This window comes from Paralichthys olivaceus, chromosome 4 (genome assembly GCF_024713975.1).
Source record: "Paralichthys olivaceus isolate ysfri-2021 chromosome 4, ASM2471397v2, whole genome shotgun sequence".
In the NCBI taxonomy this organism is placed as follows: domain Eukaryota; kingdom Metazoa; phylum Chordata; class Actinopteri; order Pleuronectiformes; family Paralichthyidae; genus Paralichthys; species Paralichthys olivaceus.
Genome location: NC_091096.1, coordinates 6,660,455 through 6,678,837, shown reverse-complemented (window position 1 = coordinate 6,678,837; position 18,383 = coordinate 6,660,455). Strand labels below are relative to the sequence as shown.

At 44.1% G+C, this 18,383-nt stretch overlaps 1 protein-coding gene across 13 annotated transcripts in view; it reads left to right on the top strand.

The window, feature by feature from the left end:
- LOC109637090 (rho guanine nucleotide exchange factor 28-like) overlaps window positions 1–18,383 on the top strand; it is a 35,810-nt gene that overhangs the window by 12,532 nt on the left and 4,895 nt on the right. For 5 of the 13 annotated variants that reach the window (XM_069523479.1, XM_069523477.1, XM_069523478.1 and 2 more), the window contains exons 11-27: window positions 7,316–7,437; window positions 7,633–8,012; window positions 8,812–8,980; window positions 9,768–9,879; window positions 10,101–10,181; window positions 11,079–11,121; window positions 12,259–12,348; window positions 12,951–13,074; window positions 13,843–13,987; window positions 14,237–14,292; window positions 15,432–15,489; window positions 16,103–16,238; window positions 16,338–16,468; window positions 16,573–16,713; window positions 17,017–17,267; window positions 17,352–17,477; window positions 17,580–17,697. In XM_069523479.1, coding sequence (XP_069379580.1) covers window positions 7,316–7,437; window positions 7,633–8,012; window positions 8,812–8,980; window positions 9,768–9,879; window positions 10,101–10,181; window positions 11,079–11,121; window positions 12,259–12,348; window positions 12,951–13,074; window positions 13,843–13,987; window positions 14,237–14,292; window positions 15,432–15,489; window positions 16,103–16,238; window positions 16,338–16,468; window positions 16,573–16,713; window positions 17,017–17,267; window positions 17,352–17,477; window positions 17,580–17,697 — 2,283 coding nt within the window. Of the gene's footprint in view, window positions 1–1,984; window positions 2,206–7,315; window positions 7,438–7,632; window positions 8,013–8,811; window positions 8,981–9,767; window positions 9,880–10,100; window positions 10,182–11,078; window positions 11,122–12,258; window positions 12,349–12,950; window positions 13,075–13,842; window positions 13,988–14,236; window positions 14,293–15,431; window positions 15,490–16,102; window positions 16,239–16,337; window positions 16,469–16,572; window positions 16,714–17,016; window positions 17,268–17,351; window positions 17,478–17,579; window positions 17,698–18,383 lie in introns of those variants that run through there. The other 8 variants (XM_069523483.1, XM_069523482.1, XM_069523481.1 and 5 more) reach the window with 5 other exon arrangements.

The window sequence follows — 18,383 nt, the reverse complement described above, 5'->3', positions numbered from 1 at the left end:
CCAGTCTGTTTTTATCACAGGCGCTGTGGCTGTTTTTTGGCGCTAATGCGTCATCAAATACACAGACAGAACTTCTGTAGGCAAGGGATGAGGAATTTTGAAGGTAGCTGTCATGTCCCACCCCCTGTCAGCTCTTTCCTCCTCCCAATTCAAATAACTCTGAGTTCATTGGCATGACTGTAATTTAATACAGTATTGCAACAAGGTTTTTAGTAAAAGTACACTCATTATTAGTTTTGTCTGAGAAAAGGTGGTCATTCTTTTCCATTTTCCACCAGGCCTCCTCCTTCTCCCCCACCTCTGCCCTCCTAATGCCCCCAATATTCAAATACCGCACCCAAAGCACACACTTGCACCCAAATACCTACTTAGAGACACACACACACACAAACACACAGACCCATGCTCCCAGGCCCATCCTCCCAGGTCAGCATTTTAATGTGAGTTTAGTGAACAAACAGCAAAGACCACTTCATCCTGAGCAGCTCTGCTCACCACAGCTGAAGAAAGGAAGAGGGTTGTTGTGTGTGTGTGTGTGTGTGTGTGTGTGTGTGTGTGTGTGTGTGTGTGTGTGTGTGTGCACGCACTTGTGTGTTTAGAGGGAGCATGCATTGGGGAAGATTGCTCCGAAGGGGGCAAGGGGTATGGGGAAGTAGGAAAAGGGGGTATTTGTGGCTGAATGGGGGTTGCCAGGGCTTTACTGAATGCAGCTCGATCAGATCCCCAGGGAGTGGAGTGGAGAAGTGTGCGAATATAGTGTGTGTGTGTGTGTGTGTGTTTATAACTGGGGGGAAAAGAAAGAGTGCAAGTGAAAAGTTTAATGATACTGATAGTTTGGCGCGGTGACAGCAGACGATGAGCGCAGCACTAGGAACGCTAACTAAAGTCTCAGACCCCAGCAGAGGGATCTAATTGGAGAACGGAAAAAGGAGTAAACCTCACTCAGACCCCACAAAGGCAGCATTAATGTTGGCTAGTACAGTGCCAACACACACACATGCACACACTTTCTATAGTAGCAGTGCCCCTCTTGTTCAACTGTCCGTGTATATTCTGCCTATAAAACTCTTCTCTTCCCCCTTTTCTGTCTTTTTTTTTATCACATTCCTTCATTTACGTGCATTTATAAACCCACGTTTGGCGTCTTTCCATGGTGCCTTTGTCTGATGCGTCTCTTAAACCCCCTTCACCATCCCATTCTCTCGCTTTCACCACCTCGGCCCAAACTCACGTGTTATCGCCTTTTGCAAATGGAGCACTGTACTCCTGAAGGTTGGCAAGGGGAGCAAAATGGAAGGAGAAAACAGCGACACGGCTCTCGCTGGTGTCTCCATGGTGAGGCTGCTGACCTGCTGACACCCCTACCCCAACCACACACAAACCCCTTTCCCCTCAGCTCGGCTTTGACATGCTAAGATATATAGAGATAGAATGGAGTGATCGAGCACAACTTTCTTCAGACGTGGCATCAGGCGTGTTCACAGTGAGTGGTTTGTTCGTCGGAGTGAGTGCAGCTCTGATGTCTGGCGTGTCTGTGAGACAATCATGAACTCACAGGGTTAATGATTTCTCCTGTGTCTGAGACTCACCTCCACTGAGCAGTCTGCCCTTGTGTTTGTCTTCCCTGTAGGTTCTGAAGTCACTCCTATATTCGACTTTGTCTCCCTCTGTTTCTCTCCCTCCTTCACTCCCTCTTTCCGGCCGTCAACACCGTCCTCCCCCTGCTCCCGTCTTCACCACTCTCCCTCCGTGCTGTGTGCGGCTGGGGAAAGAGAGAGACTTACAGATTCGAGTCAGTCGGATCGACCAGAGAAAAAGGGGATAGAAAACTCAAGAGCAGGAGCAGAGGGAGCAGGCACAGTTCGGTCCTGGCTCTGTTGGACAGTTGTTTCAGAGTTGTGAAGGGGGAAGGGTAGGATTATAGGGGGAGGGGTAGTAGGGGGAGACAGAGGGGAACATGCTGGCTCACTCCTGAAGTGTCAGTGTCTACAGCAGGGCTCTGGAGAAAGGAGAGTGAGAGCTGCAGTCTGTTCAGCCACAGGGAAATGGATGATGTAAACTGAGGCGCTGTTGATTCATTGAGCTGTTTGGAGGAAGATTCTCTTTAAAGGCAGCAGATCATGGATTCTGACTCTGACTCTCCGTTCAACTACTCGTGGCCTTCGTTTCCCAAGATGAGGATGCGCAGGAAGACAGGAAAGAAAGGTAACGGGGAAGTAATATGGAAATCTGTCTTGTTCTCCTCTCACTCTGACAGGCATGTTCTTCACAGACAGAAACATCTGTCCGACACATTGATTTCTGAGCCATCAGACGTTACATGTGGATTCATGTCAGAGAGGAAGCTGCTGGCTGTAAACACCTACAGTATAGATCGACCTTACAGCTACATCATGTCACAGATGGCAACTGGGAAACTTTTGCTGCAAACTGCCCTCTTGGCAGCCACGTTTCACTGTTCACTGTGGAACAATAAAGTTAAAATTAGACTGTTCCCGCTGCAGATTCTTTAGTCATAACTTCCACTGCATCACCAAGTCCCCAGGAGTGAGATAACTGCATGTTTGCCGGTGATGTAACCTGATATCTGACAGTATGTTGGGGAATGTCAGATGTCCACTCGAGGCTGATTGAGTGGTTTGGGGCTTTTCTCAGGCCACACCGTTGTTTGCATGAATGGACCCTGGTGAGTTTTACCCTTGTGTGACTGGTGGTGTCCATGAAGTGCAGAAAAGGAGGCTTAATATGTCCTTTCATGTGGAGTCTATAGGCTCATGCACCTGCACTTGATAATCATAGTTTTTGTGTTTGTGTCACTGAAGTGTCACCGGAGCTGAAGTGGAGTGTTTAGCGGCGTTTGGTGTCAATTTATCAAAGATTGAAGGTGAATTAAGGTCATCCTGATGCTCTAACGTGATGCACAAGTTTTGTGCTTCATCATTATTCATGATAGAGCCAAAGTAAATGCATTAAATAGTGAAAAATTAAACCAGAATGGTAAAACAGTTCCCTGCCTGTGTGAAAATGACTGTGTTGGATAGAGAGAGAGAGAGAGAGAGAGACACAGTGAGAGAGACACAGTGAGATCAAGTTACTGCCATGTCTGTGTCATGGCTCAACTCCAGTGGCCTTTTCCTCATCTTTCACTACAAACCTCTGCAAGATTATCCACGTTATTGCTTCTTAATTGTGACTGACACTGGCAGAGTTTATCCACACCGCGTGTCGGTGCTGTTCAGCTGCGGAGAAGAGCCAGCAGCACTGTTTAAACCCTTTTAAACCATGCATTCGAGGGAATTTTTTTAGAAGTTAGAAATCAGAAAACAGCTCTGATGTAACTGTGCACCTGCAAAGCTCTGTGTGATTTCAGGTGCTGCGGTGCCACAAGCTTATTTCTTCACTCTGACGACCGTTCTCTCTGGGTTTACCTCTTCCTGGATCTCCAGGGCCGGGTGACACGCTGAAATGTAAACACTGTGGGAGCACAAAATGTGATGCTTGGAGCGGGATGTCCCACCACAGGTGTCATAACTCAGAGTGGGTTTGTAGATTTTGGTAGACTATTGTTATAATGATTTAAACGGCCTTCCCAGAACTCTAAAGCCAAATAATTACCCCCCTCCTTTTATAAGGTAATAACCCCCTCTGTTGTGATTATTTTCTCTCCTTTTTTAGACTCGGCTTATTATTTCACTCTGCTCCTAATTTCTCCCAGCTCTCTCCAAAGTGACAGTTGTTTAGTGCCGTGCATAAAACCAGAGTTACGTCATAAAAGAAAGGGGCAGCATGGACGAATGATCCTCTTGTAATCACAATAAACAAGCTGAGGTGTTTATGCTCTTAGAAATGATAATTCTATGTTTATGTTGAACTTTTTGTTTTGCCGTGCAGTTTCTAAATTAGAGTGAAGCTTGAGAAAGAAGCCTTGTGACAGCCCCCCCCCTCCATCCTGCCTTCCTCAGTCTCTCTCTCCCAGGGGTGTGCATGGGTTGAAGGGTCACTCTCTGTGTTTAACTGCCCTGTGCTGGAAACCTGGCAGTGACTGCTGTCTTTGTCTGGCTCTCTGTAAAGCTCCGGCTCTCATGCGTTTCTCACTGCTGCCGCTGCTGCAGGCTCTGCTACTGTATAGGGTTGGCTCTCACTCAGGGACATGCTCTGAATATCACATCACTCCAAATATAATTTCTGTGTGCAACCCCCCCCGACACAAACAGTCCCACACACGACTCAGCATTCTTTGGAACTTTCTTTGAAATGGCAACCTGCAGATGGAGTTCTCTTGTCTCGGCTTCTCCGGCAGAAAGATTGATTTTGTGCGGCTTTAACTTATTAGTAATATGAACTCCCTGCGTCTCTGTTATTCTCCCCAGTTAACTAATGCTAAACCCAGATCGCAGCGGCTGACAGTAATGTTCACTGAGGTGGTGTTTATGGGTCAGAGGTGTGTGAATGATCGGGCCCGTGGCAGCCAGCTGTGGCTTTGGATCTGGCCCAGAGCTTGAACCATCAGGCCTGTCTGTCAAGTCCCCGAAGTGGGTTTATATGAAACACTATCTGCTTTCAAACAGCACTTTGACCCTCACGCAGGATCTGCCCCCCGTGTCTGGATTTGAAGTTAGACTAAAGATAATCCTGCGATCCATAGGAGAAGGTCTGACTTTGTGCAGGTATTGTTGACCTGAATTCAGGTTTATGCACAGTCCTATGGATCTACAGGGGTTTTATTCTTGCAGAACAACAGATGTAATCTATATATTTTTACCATTTACTGCTAATTTCACGCTGGAGTAACTCACACTATATTCAGGTTGTGGGAGATGTGCATTATGAGAGATACTGCAGCTGTTGGGAGGCAGAGCTGTGTATCCTGCAGTGGCTGAACCTGAGTCTGCTCCCTTACATCTGATGTGGATGGAACAGGGATCATCTGGTGTCCTCATCAATGTCTGCTCGACTCCCTGTTGCCTCTTAGATTTATTGGATTCACCGCCTACAGGAAGCACAGCCAATTGTTGGTCTGATTTATTCTCTGTTACAGATGCTGGACTCTTCTTATTCTGCGGTGCCTGCAGTTTAGGAACTTTGGATTTGTTTTGAGAGAAGACTGTCGAGTCCTGTTTTAATAGCTGCTTAAAGGGTTTAAGTGGAAAAGTCAAACATATGTTTTGGCATTGCTGGCATCATTGCAGCCATTGCATTACCCTTGTAAGGTGAGACTGTCATTAGGAATATAATAATATAACTGGGCTACTGAGGCTTCACCATCACTACCGGTCACCAATGAGTTTTAAATGTCTTTTTTACAGTGAATACTCAGCTGATTGTGAAATTTAAATACTGCACCTATACAGTCATAACCCATGAACAGCAGAATATAACCAACAACGTGTGTCTGTGAGCGTCATTAGAAGCTTCACTGGAAACTGGGGGCAGATTATCTTGGTGATGTCATTTTCTTAGTTCTGGTAGTGACTGGCCCCAGGTATGATTAGAAAAACTTCTGTTGTTTTCTAGACTTTATTGTAAAATTTATAATTTATAAATTACATGTCGTTGTCATAAGGGTCTTTATTGGCCAGTATATCATTATGGGAAATGTTTTACACTCTAATATTGGCATCAGTAACGTCCATAGACCAGATTTCTGATTCATGATTGATCAAAGTGATTTTGTCTCCATTCAGAATCCCCCTTCCACAGTTAGATAGAAATCTAGAATTTCACTCAGTGGAGCACATAACTGTGCCAAGGTCCAACAGCCCACTTATGAAACTGACATATACTTTCCACACCAGATTGCACACAATCATAAATGTAAATCCTATGAACACGTCTGATTTTGATGTTGTCAAGAACCAGGAAGTATTCATGGTGTTTGTGTCATCCTGCTAAATAACAAACAAACAAAGGTAACAATGTCATGTTCTGTAAAACCCATTGGAAACTGCTGCACATCTGGAACTTCACACGCTGAGGGAGTTCCAGTTTTTGTTGGACCTTGAAATCAGCAGTTGACAAATCCCGGTCAGTAGCTGTTTCGGAGGCTTCGATCATGTCACATGATCTTCATCAGCAGATTGAGCTTGCCCAGTTGCGTTTTCATTTTTGCATTTAAACCGGTTTTGTACATATTGGTTTTACAGTTGAGTTTCAGGGATGTTTAAGACGTTCGAAAACATCAAAAGACAAAGAATCCCGGCTTCAGGTCCATTTAGTTGCTGCTCTGGAACTTTTGATCACATCACATGATCCTTGTTTTCCAGTATCCACTCACTAAAGATCAGTGTCAAGTCAAATTGTGTTTAGTTCATGTTCAGTATTTTACTCAGTTGATTCTTTCTTTTATTTCAGCATGATTTTATTTTTGCTTATGTAACTGCCACAATTAGTTTCACTCTTTATTGTGTTAAGTTTTTCGACATTGTACAAACAAGCTTGAACAATATCTCACTGTGCTGCATAAATGCCTCATCAAAGCCTCGTTGTCGCGAGCGCTTTGGTTAATAACGTTAGGCTGCAAATACTTATTGAGAAAGTGTGTTGTGCAGAAGCTGTTTTGTGCAGAGCGACATCCCGGAGGGAGCTGTGTGTCTGTGTGTGTGTGTGTGTGTGTGTGTGTGTGTTTTGAGAGCAGGAGTGTTTTCTCCTGTTTAACAGCGAAACCAGGCTGACGGCTCACAGTGACTCCACTGTGCTGAGAGGGCTCCAGTCAATGCTACTGTGTGCTCACCGGGACTTATTTCCACTCAGCCACTGTATCGAAGGTTGGGTGGGGGGAAAAAACATGCCTACAGATGCCCACTCACAACTCCATGCACACCCATTCACGTGTGTGTGTAAAGAGTCTCACACACACACACACGTTTGTACTTCTGTCTTAGTGAGGACATTCATTGGCATAATGCATTCCCTACCCCCTAACCCTAACCATCCAAACAAAATGCCTAACCCCTAAACCGTATTCTAACCCTAAAACCAAGTCTTAACCCCCAAACAGTCCATTAAAGGGGGGTCACAAAGTGAGGACCGGCCAAAATGTCCTCACTCCGTAGGTTAAAGAACACACACACACACACACACACACACACACACACACACACACACTCTCATACAGAGACTCTTGGTCCAGAACAATGATATGCAACTGCCCAGGATGTCTATGTCACTTCCTGTGTTTGTGAGAAGTTATTCCGTGTTGCTGTGGAAACAAAATGTAATATTGAAAAATCCTCTCTCTCTCTCTCTCTCGCTCGCTCTCTCACCCCCGCTCTCTCACCCACTCTCTCTCTCTCTGTGGCTCCCTTCCTCTCTGTAGAGAAAAGCCAGTCCATAAGGGAGAGCCAGGCCTCCTCTCCGACTCTGGCAGCAGCTGCCCGACTGTCAGCGATGATACACGGCAAAGACCGAGTGTACACCAACACCATGCTGGTGGACCAGGTGAGTTAAGCAGAAATTAATTCTTCTTTCTTTGCTGTTTCTAAGTAAACACTATAAAGTGTATGTTACATAGTTAGGTCATCCGGTCAAAAGTAGTTTTGGTTAATATGATGTAAAATGTTCCGTTACCGTTGCTACAAATCACTCAGTGAAGTCTGTCTTCCTTGCCTTCAATTTCTCGCTTTTCTGTTCCAGGTGCAAGACGCTGACATCAGTTACCGCTCTCCAGGGGAGGAGGAGGTGAGCCCTACAGCCCATGTTGGCAGCCAGTGCTGGGACTCCTCCATGACGCCCCATGACTCAGGGAACTGCTCCCGGAGCCGGCAGACATCCTCGCCCCACAGTGAGGAGCGGGGAATCCAAGGCCCCAGCCCGAAGAATCACAGGGAGCCATCCCCACGCACCTCTCCCCACTCTCCCTCTGCTGCCTCCCCATCTTTTCCTTCCTCCCCCCTGGCTTCCGCTTTCCGTTTGTTCGAAGGAGCACAGAGGCGTCAGAGACAGTTGGGCCTGCCAGCATCTCCTGCTCTGAATCGAAGGGGATGCAGCATGACTGAGCCTAGCCGGGGTCTGAGGTAGGACACTACTGCTGCTGTAAACAAACTCAAAGGGTCAACTGTTTACAAGGATTCCATTAAAGAACTTTTAATTTGAGAATATGAACTGAATTCCTTTATTTTATTTTATTATGTAAAATCGAATCAGTTGATTGAACGTCTGCACCAATGTAGAACCTTTGATCTCGTTGATAAGAAACATAAACATTCCTGTGACCAACTCAGATTAAGACAACCAACCATCATCTGTCTGGAATTTCAGCAAAGTGTTATTTTCTTTGGTGCAGCGATTGTCGTCAGTGAAGGTGCGGAAAGTGACAGGAAGCCTGGACACAATTGAGCTGTTTGTGTGTTGAGTTGCTGAACATTCCTTCCAGTTTCCTCAGAGCTGCAGGATCTTCTGTGTCGGGACAGAAGCTGCCTGATTTAAAGCCTGACCACTGCCTGATTGAAGCAATGATGATGATATTTTTCAGTTTCTTAAGATAATGGAGATTATCTGCATTGATCTATAATAAATGTTTATCATGGAGACAGAATCAGCATGGTATCTTGTAGTGTACAAGACTTTAGGATCCAACTCTGCTGCCTCCTCAGCTCAGTCCTGGACATCAGACTGAGCTAATTTTGAAAAACAGACCTAAATTTAATTTAATTCTCCAGTTTCATTTTTTTTTGTTGATAGAAACATGAACACAGCACATTTGTCGACAACTCTGTTATATATAATTTAACCATGTAGGCTGTTGTAGCTGCAGGATCATAACCTCAGCATGTGGGTGAGTTTCCCTTTTTGTGTGTCTATGTATATAAATAGTCCGAGTTTCGAGTGTGACAGTGGGGAAGAGGACATACTGGGACATTCCTACCCCTGCTCATCTCTAAAGCAGCGGTCCTTCCTGCGATCCAGCTCCGGAGAGGAGAGGGACTCTTTCGACACATCACCAGACCACACACACTCCAACAGCACACAGACGTCCACCAAGGTACACCCTCATCGAAAACACGTAATATTAGACGTTCAGCGTGTTCTCCCACATCTTTATTCCAAAGATTACTTTATGACTATATTGGCCCAAAGACATGAGATTCAAACGTTTCTTTGATTGCTCTTACTGATGCAGACTTTTGTAAACTAATTGAATTACTTTTTTTTCACAGTGTCATCATGTGCAGAACAGACTTTATGTATCCTACTTCCATTTAATTATTTAACTTTAAAAGCTAGAAACTAGAATGGCTCTCATGAGAGCGCAAACTGCAGCAAGGCCCAAAAGTCCCTTTTAATTCAATCAAGCTGCACTAAATTTCACACGCTCTTAGATATCAGTTCCCTTAGTATTTATTATTATCTCGCAATGTTAAAGCAAGTGATGAAAAAGATTTTGGATTCGGACCAAAATAAAACCTTCTCTGACCCTCCACCAGGTTTCATGGAAATCCCTTTGGTTGTTTTTATGTAATCTTGCCTAACAACAAACAAATGGACAGGGGTGAAAACATCCCCTCCTTGGCAGAGGGTTTTAAAATATTTTTACAGCAGGGTTTTTACTGAAGATGCTTCACAATCAATCACAATAAAACACTAAAAACCCAGTGAAGTTAACTGCAACAGACACAACTTGGAGAAACATCAGCTGGAAGGCCCAGACTGTCATTAAAAGTCAAATTCATCTGGGAACCCTGCAGCTTTGTGCTCCTCACAGGATCGAACCTGTGAACTTGTTGTGCTCACTCCTGATCACTTCCTCTCGATCTTTTTTTCTCAACCAGAACCTGGAGGAAGCCGAGGTTCGTCTGCGCTCCTACTCCTACTCCTCCCCCAAAGCAAAGCTGTCACGGCCGCTGCTAAACCGAGACGCAGCCATCAGCGACCTAGCAGAAGGTGAGTGAACTTTGACCCCTCGGCCCTGTGACCTTTCTGTTCCCAGGAGCCAGCTGAATGGACACATGTGCCACATGTCTTACGGGGGGGGGGGCAGACAGGTGTCATATATCAACTTGTGGAGCGTATATATGTGTGTTTACAGTCAGCTTTGATGCAGCACCAGTACTGGGGTGTGTGAGTGAGTGTGCAGCATTAAGGCGTTGCTTTATCCCATGTAGATGGTGCGTTCAGCAGCAGCGGTCGTTCTCTACTTCAGGCTCTATCTCTCTCTAAATCGCTCTCTCGCCTCAACCAAGTTAGTAAGTACAAGGACGCTGCTGGTTGGTCGGTCAATTCATGTCATTTAGGCTTTTTGCTCTCTCTTGGGAACCAATGGACAAACTGCTGATTATCAAGAGCTGCACAATTCAAAGACATGCCTGCTATATTTCAGAAACATAAAATATTAAACATGCTTATAGTTTATATTTCTACAAGATGGAAAAACTGGAGTAACACAATTTAATTCTTGTATAGAGAAATCAAATCATTTCATTTGGTGTAAACTTATTTCACAAAATGATGATGTTGCTCGTCATCGTCCAAATTGTGCAGCTCTGTGTTTGGGGTAAGATCTAGTTCTTGGTGGTGACTCACAAATGTGCAATGCATAAATCACTGTCTCCATAAAGACCTTATTAAATATTGTTTAGAGTTTCTGGATGATCAAAAGCAGACGTTCTCCAAAACCTCATGCCAGGACTTGTTTCTTAGCAGTAAAACAATAGTCACAAAAAAAAAACTTTGTCATCTCTGCAATGACTCAAATAAAGGTCGGAATCCTGAGGCTTTGGAAAATGTTCTCTGCATAACTTATTATCTGAAGGAGGAGCTGTTTCTACTCTGAGGTTTCTCTTTGCTTCCCTATGGGAACATGTTTTGTTTCCCTCTTTATTTTTTCCATGTTTACACTCATCTGGTCTTTCAAGGCAAAGCTCGTTTGCTGTGTTTGTTCTTTCTCTGGAGGGGTTTGCTGAATGCAGACTCTTTGAGGGGTTCTTGTATTTGCCTCTAACTCATTTCTGATTCGGTGATGATGGTTTATAATCTCCTTGGCTGATTCACTCTGTAATAATGTCTTGAACTCTGTAATGATGTCTCATTGACGTGTGTTTCTGGTTTACTCATTTGTCTGTCATTGTTACTCTACATTACAGAGCAGAGAGCGTTCAGCCTGACAGAGACGCCCAGAAAGAAGAGGTAAAAGCCAGTGTGACTTTTCAGGCAAGATCCACTCCATTGTGCAGGGTCGTGCTCAGCTCTTCCTCTGTTTTTAGGCACCGGTGTGTGTGTGTGTGTCTGTGTGTGTGTGTGTCTGTGTGTGTGTCTGTGTGTCTCTGTGTGTGTGTGTGTGTCTATTCAACCTGTAGTTAAGGTCTGACTATGCAGGATATGACGTACTTCCTGTTGCAAGGCCGCGGACAGACTATGCTCTGATTGTAATCTCAAAATTACCCCGAGCAAAGAGCAAATCTCATGTTGTCTTTCCTCAACGTAAAACCTCAGAAACATCAAGCTTCTTTCCAGACCACAGTAATGATATTGAATGTGTGTACATACAGTATTTAAGTATTCATTTTGCATATAGACTATAACTTGTACTTACCTAACATTTGCCGTTTGCTTATGTTACTTTATTCCATTGCTACTATAATCTATGTTCATGTTATAATTCACCTCATAGCTCATCTCACTGCTTTCATAAACGTATCATGTGCTAATGCAGTATATTTGACCATGCATCGCTAACAGTGGAAACATTTTAGATGATTGTTTTAGTTAGATGATCCTATTAGATTATTATTTTAGAAAAGAACATATTGATACCAAAATATTTTGATCCCCAGACTGTGGACTCACGATAGCTGCTTTCAGACATGCACTGAACTCCGGAGAGTCTGTATGTGTGAATTCAAAATGTCAGAGTGTCCAGACTGTCTGTGGACTGAACACTCAGAGATTTCTGTGTTGTTGTGAACACGTCTGATTGGATAATCTCCTGCTGCTGTGTGTGTGAGAAAGTCTGGACATCCTCCACAGTTCATGTCTGAAAACAGCTCATGTTTGTCCCTCACTTTATCTCAGTCCATACGATGTTAACAACATGGGGATGTTGCCTTAAGCATTTGTGAAAATGTTATATGCATCACTAACAGACATGTGGCTATTCACATGTAAATCCTGTCTCCATCTAGCTTCCCCATACATATCAGCTTATTCGTCCCAGAAACGATTTGTAGACTCTAATCTTAGACGTCCCACGTATCATTAACACTGTGAGTCTCCTGATGAGCTGAACAACAGCGACCTGGTCTGAGGTGTGTTATATCCATGCAGGGTTTTGGGTTTCCGTAAGCGGGCCCAGTCAGCAGAGGAGGAGAGCAGCGCATCGCTCCAACACCTCACCCTCACAGAGTTCCTCAAAGAGTATGTTTTCACCAAAGCAACGTCGTAGCCATGCATGCGTGGCTTAACTCATTCTAACCCCCGTCATAAAATCATTCTCCAACTCATCCATTAACCACGCGGATTCTCTGCAGCTGCATTCGGTCATAAATGACTCTTCATAGATAAATCATGTTAACACGTTTAATGTCGTGTCCCAGTGTAGTTGTTGCATGTGTTTCTTCTATTTCTTTATGATTTGTTGTTGTTGCCTTTCTCTACTGTAACTAGCATAAGTTGCTACAAATAGTTGACACATTATTAATTGCATCTTGCCAAGGTCATACTATAAATAGTATCCTCTAGAGTCCATAGTGACTTCCAAGCATGCCAAGCATGTTGTTAAGAGTAATAATCTGCAGACCAGGGGGCCTGGAAGACTGTCTGGACATTCCTTCACTCCAGCATGACACCAGTGTAACCTGAACATTCAGCCCTTAGTTTATTAAAACCAATCAAACAGTGATATGGTTTATAAACGGGTGCATGTTGGGTTTGAATCCCACAGTCTTCTACAGGCCGAAATGATGCTAGGAGTCGTGATGACTGCTTACTGAAATGCCCCCCCCCCCCCCCTGAAACAGGATCGAGGACGAGGAGTGGGATAAATACATAATCCCATCTAAGGCCGAGTCGGAGAAGTACAAAGTCAGCCGGACCTTCAGCTTCCTGAAGAGCAGGATGTCCAGCACCCGCAACAAGACCAAGGTGAGGCGACACAGTAGGCGCCAGTGGAAAATGTGATTTCTGTCAGCTAAGATTTCAGCGGCATGTGTTAAATACATAACTGAAAAGTCCCTTCAGTTGAACTTTGGAGGAAAAAGCCTGACTCCAGTGCAGTAAAAGGTTTACCACCTCTCTGACCAGCAAGGTCAGAATTCCACTGCTGGGGAGCCATTGTATGTTCACTGTGTTTTTATTTGGCGAGGGAGAAAATTCTCCCTCTTCAGGTCTTAGCAACGGGACACAGAGAAAATATCCTCTTACATAATACAAAGACCCCCCCCACACACACACACACGCATGCACACACACACACAAACCCACACACAGCGTGAGCAACCAAAACACATTCCATAGTATACTCTTATAAACACGTGTGCATGTGTCCGACAGCGTGTTTCCATGTATGTGCAGACACACACGATGCACACGAACAGTCAAAAAACAAAAACAAACATGCACTCTTAGACTTCCATGTAAAGTTTGATTAGAAAATAAACACAGAACTATCACACACATGCACAGAGGAACCCCCCCCCCAGGATGAAGCAGCACAACAGCAGCCGTCCCCGTGGACCTTAACAAAGTAAACACAAACGCTCATTCAGAGGCTCCTATATCTCAGCTCACTCCACTTTAACAGGTGTGTTTTAGCCGCCGCAGGCCTCTTCCTGTCCGCTGCTCGTCATGTTGTTTCTGCGTTGGTGGTTCAGGTGATTTTTGTAAACGTCAGCTGAATGCCTTGTATTCCAGGTGAAGGGGAAAGAGGTGAAGGAGGGGAAGGAGAAGTCAGGAGCCGCTAACGGACACCAGTTTGTTCCAGTGTCTCCATCTGGTCCTGCTCTCTGTGTGGCCTGCGATAAGTCCGTTTCTGGGAAGGAGCTGCTGCAGTGCTCCAGTAAGTAGTACACTGTCAGTGCTGTTGTTTTATGTCCTGTGGTGGGTGAGCTGTTTAGGGTTTGTCTAAATCTCTTCGCACGTGTCGCCTTGATGTTTTGTTTAGTAGAGGACATGAAGTCAATTCTCTTACCACACATTTAGCATCAATCTTTAGGAGCCGAGCAGACAGAGCAGGGACATCTGGACAATCTTGTTTATTATCACCTAACCGATGATGATTATCCGGGATTTGCTTTTATCTCTGCAGACTGTTTCCTGAATGTCCATAAAAACTGCAGAGAGTCTGTTGCAGCTTGTGGAAAGGTAACCACAAACATCACGCACCTCATTCCATCCCAAACCCAACCAGCCAGCAAGAATGATGAATGGTCACATGATAGTTTAAGGGGAACGTTCACTCTAAATTACTTAACAAACACTGGAAGAAACAGCTGGTGTAGTGAAGAACAATTCATGTTTGATGGTGTGTTTTTCTTTCAGATACAGATAGTCTGGTGTTATTTGCATGAACATGAGTCGAGTCATACACAGGCTTCTTTTTAAACAATTTCATCAGTCAAACAATGTCTCAGTAGGAAAATCTTCTCCACACCAGTTTTCCACATATAGGTCATGTTTGCTTGTCTTTATAAATTCTGAGAAAATAACAGATGACATAATCACGGAACAGAAAGGCTCTGACAAAAAGATGCTGCAGGTGGCGTCAGAGGAAATGTGGGATCGAGTGTAATAACAGCTCAACCTCAAGTAGGGAAATCCTCCACTCTTTACTGCTTCTATAATCCAGAATGAGAGACAAGATGTGTCGTAATTTGAATCAACGAAGGAGATGCAAATACAAAAGTTACGTTTACTTTTTGTAATTTTTATTAAAAAAAAATGTTCTGCATCCACGAAGTCTGGCAAATATTTTAAGTGCATTTCATTCCTTTGCAAAATGTCGGCACAAGGAATTCTTTCAATCAAGCGGTGTTGTCTATGTTATTAGCTTGCAGTCTTCTCCTTCACTCTTTTCATGTTGCATCTTCTACATTTTGAGGACACAGAAATCTGTTACTGTCTATTCACCATATCCATTAGTCTGAGACGTGTCCTGCAACATCCCCAGCTCAAATCTTCTGGATCAGTTTATTCCTTCTTTCTGTCCCTGTGTTTCCTGGCACACGCTGTTATTCTATGTAAAGACAAAATGCCAAAACATACATAACTCAATTCCTGAAATGGAGGCAGGCTGCGAGGAGGCGGATACAGCACAGTAAGAACTGTCCAACACTTTGAGACAAAAGAACTCCTGGAATGTGTTGAACAACACAATAATTGTATCGTGGGGGGTCTTTTAAAAATATTTGTAGATATAGACATGAATAGACTGAATTTGTTATGTTATATTTCAAAGTATGATTTACGCCTGTTGATGTTAATGTGACCGTGTGTTTCCCCAGAAGCTGCAGGAGAGGAATTTATCGCTGGTGAAAAGCAAGACCTCGTCTCTCCCACAGAGTGAGTCCGAAATTACAATGTGTCCCCCCCTCACCTCCTCTGCCGTCGTGTCCTCCCCTCTCTCTTTGGTTCATGTGGTTTTCACCTGTCCTCCCTCGTTCCTCCTGTAGTGCATTAAGTAAACCATTTCTCCTCATCCCCCACTCGCTTCTCCTCCTCCTCCTCCTCCTCCTCCCTGTTGTTCTTTCTCTGGTGATGAAGTTACATTTTAATCCAGCTCAGTGGGGGATCTGTCCTGGACTGTTTACATGTGTTCGTGCTTATCTTCTTAATTCAAGTTCTATATATTTGTTTTTTTTTCTTTTTATTCGTAGGTTTATGGTTAAACTGAAAAATAATATGTCAGCCGGCGTTTGATATCAGCCCAAAACAAATTCCATATCGATCGTCCTCAACTGTCTTCACTGTGGTTATAACTGTAGACTGCAGGCCTGAGTAAACAATGAAAGATAACAAACACAGACCTCCTGTTTTATAATCCAGTTACTGTTCAGTGTCCACACAGGTAAAGATAAAACATCTGAACACTAGTTTTTGAAGGACTGCTTTGTATAAATTCTCTAAGGTGTGACTGATCCTTCTTCCTGCTCCTCCTTACCCCACCCCCCTTCAGACTCTGTGAAAGACAACTCTCCAGCCTCCATCTTCTCATCTGCCTCCTCTTCCTCGTCACTGCCAACGATGACCAGAGAGAAGAGGGAAACAGTTGCCCCTCTCACCAAAAGCCTCTCCCTCTCCATAGACAGCAGGTAGGATGACAGTGTTCCCACGATGGTCTCACCAGTACATCAAAGCTATATTTGGATTTTTCTTAATGATCAATTCCGACCTGATTTGTTTCCCGACAGACGACTGAGTGACTCAGCGGCGGGGGATGGTGAGTGCAGTGTGACAGCGTGCGCCAACAGTTCATTGTCTGATGAGGGAACGCCGGTCATAACCACTCCCCCATCCACCGACCAGCCAATCATCACACAGGGTGAGGAAGACAGAGGAAAAATCTCAGCCGTCACATTGATAATTACTGAACAGGAAGCTGTGAGTCAAAGTTAAGACATTGTTAATTATCTTTTGCTCTCACAGATGCTGTTGATGCTCCTCTACTGAGCGACTTCTCTGCCGACCTGCTCGGACTTGATGTTGAGTCGTGGAGTCTGGCGGTTTGTCCGGAGTTCTGTCGACAACACGACAGGCGCACGGTCAAACGACAGGATGTTATTTATGGTGAGATTCTTTTGCTTCCTTTCTTCTTCTTCTTCTTGTATTTAATGTTAATATTGAATTACTTTCTGTAGTTGGGTTAGCTCAGTGGAAAATCTGATAACATACACCATGCACACGTCCTCGTTTGAGTCCAAAACCTTTGTCCTCAAATGTCCTTCTTGCACATTAAAATCTCTGTAAAAAGTGTATAACAAATCTTATTCAATGTCAGAAACTTTTGCCCAAATAAACATCTCATCTGCACCAGTTAACATAAGAGTTCCAGATGTTTCCCATAATCCACTTTCACTGCCCTCTCCACAGAGCTGATGCAGACGGAGCTGCACCACATCCAAACCCTGACGGTCATGTCTGAGGTGTTCAGGAGAGGGATGATAGAGGAGCTGCAGCTCGACTGGGACTGCGTGGCCCGGATCTTCCCGTGCTTGGATCCTTTGCTGCTCTTCCACAGGAACCTCTTCGGAGCACTGCAGGAACGCCGACAGGCCGCAACTCAATCTGAGAACCAACGGAATTATCTCATCCACCAGATTGGAGACATCCTGCTTCAGCAGGTTGGTGGAGATTCTCTCGTGGATACTAACACACACACAAACATGTCTGTACTTGGTGTCTGATGGCTTCTCTCTCTCTTTCAGTTCTCAGATGAAAATGCTGAGAAGATGAAGCAGGTGTACGGTGAGTTCTGCAGTCACCACACTGAGGCTGTCAATGTCTTCAAAGAGCTGCAGCAGCAGAACAAGAAGCTCCAGAACTTTGTCAGAGTAAGCTCCTCAACCTCTTGTGCTGTTAAAGACTAGTTTCACAGTATTGCGTCTCGATTGAGCTGCCGATGTTCTCATTTGGAATTTCACCTCCGTTCACAGCAACAGAGCAACAACTCTCTGGTCCGACGGAGAGAGGTGCCTGAATTCATCCTGCTGGTCACTCAGCGCATCACCAAGTATCCAGTGCTGCTGGAGAGGATATTACATTACACTCAGGGTAAGTGAGGTCTGCTGTGTCCTAACTGTAAACATATGCAGCCCCCAAAGCTTTTTCCAATTCATTTCAATATTTGAGTGTGTTCTTGCACTGCTAAATGTTTACACATTATCCTGCAGATGTTTATTTACTACTACATATTACAAAACTACTTTTGTGACTATGACTACTACTTCTGCTACCAATACTTTGTACTACTATGCAACTAGGTACTGTATTAGCTACAGTGGGAACTGCTTAGAGTGATCACATCAAATTGTCAATGGCCAAATTGATCTCTAGAATCAGGTGTAATTTAATTTAAATATATCATGCAGATTACCAGCTAATAGATGTGTATGTTTATTGCATGAACATATGGTAAAGAAATCAACAACTTTGCTATTTACTGAATATAAAAAAACAGCTCCGCTCACATAACACACCTGCTGCTGAGAGAGAACAAGGACAATAGTTACACTGTAAAAGTCCCAGTACACGAGCAGAGCAGGAAGAGGAGGATGAATAACTTTCCACTGAACAAATAGCTCAAGTTATTTCCTGTGTTCATCACGTGACATAGTCGCCATTTGTTTTGTTCAAAGTGAGAGAATATTATAAATAGTATACATTTTGCTCTTTTCTTTGTGCTGTGTTAAGTATGTGAGAGTTCTGTACTAGTGAACTGTAACACTAAGCAGTAACAC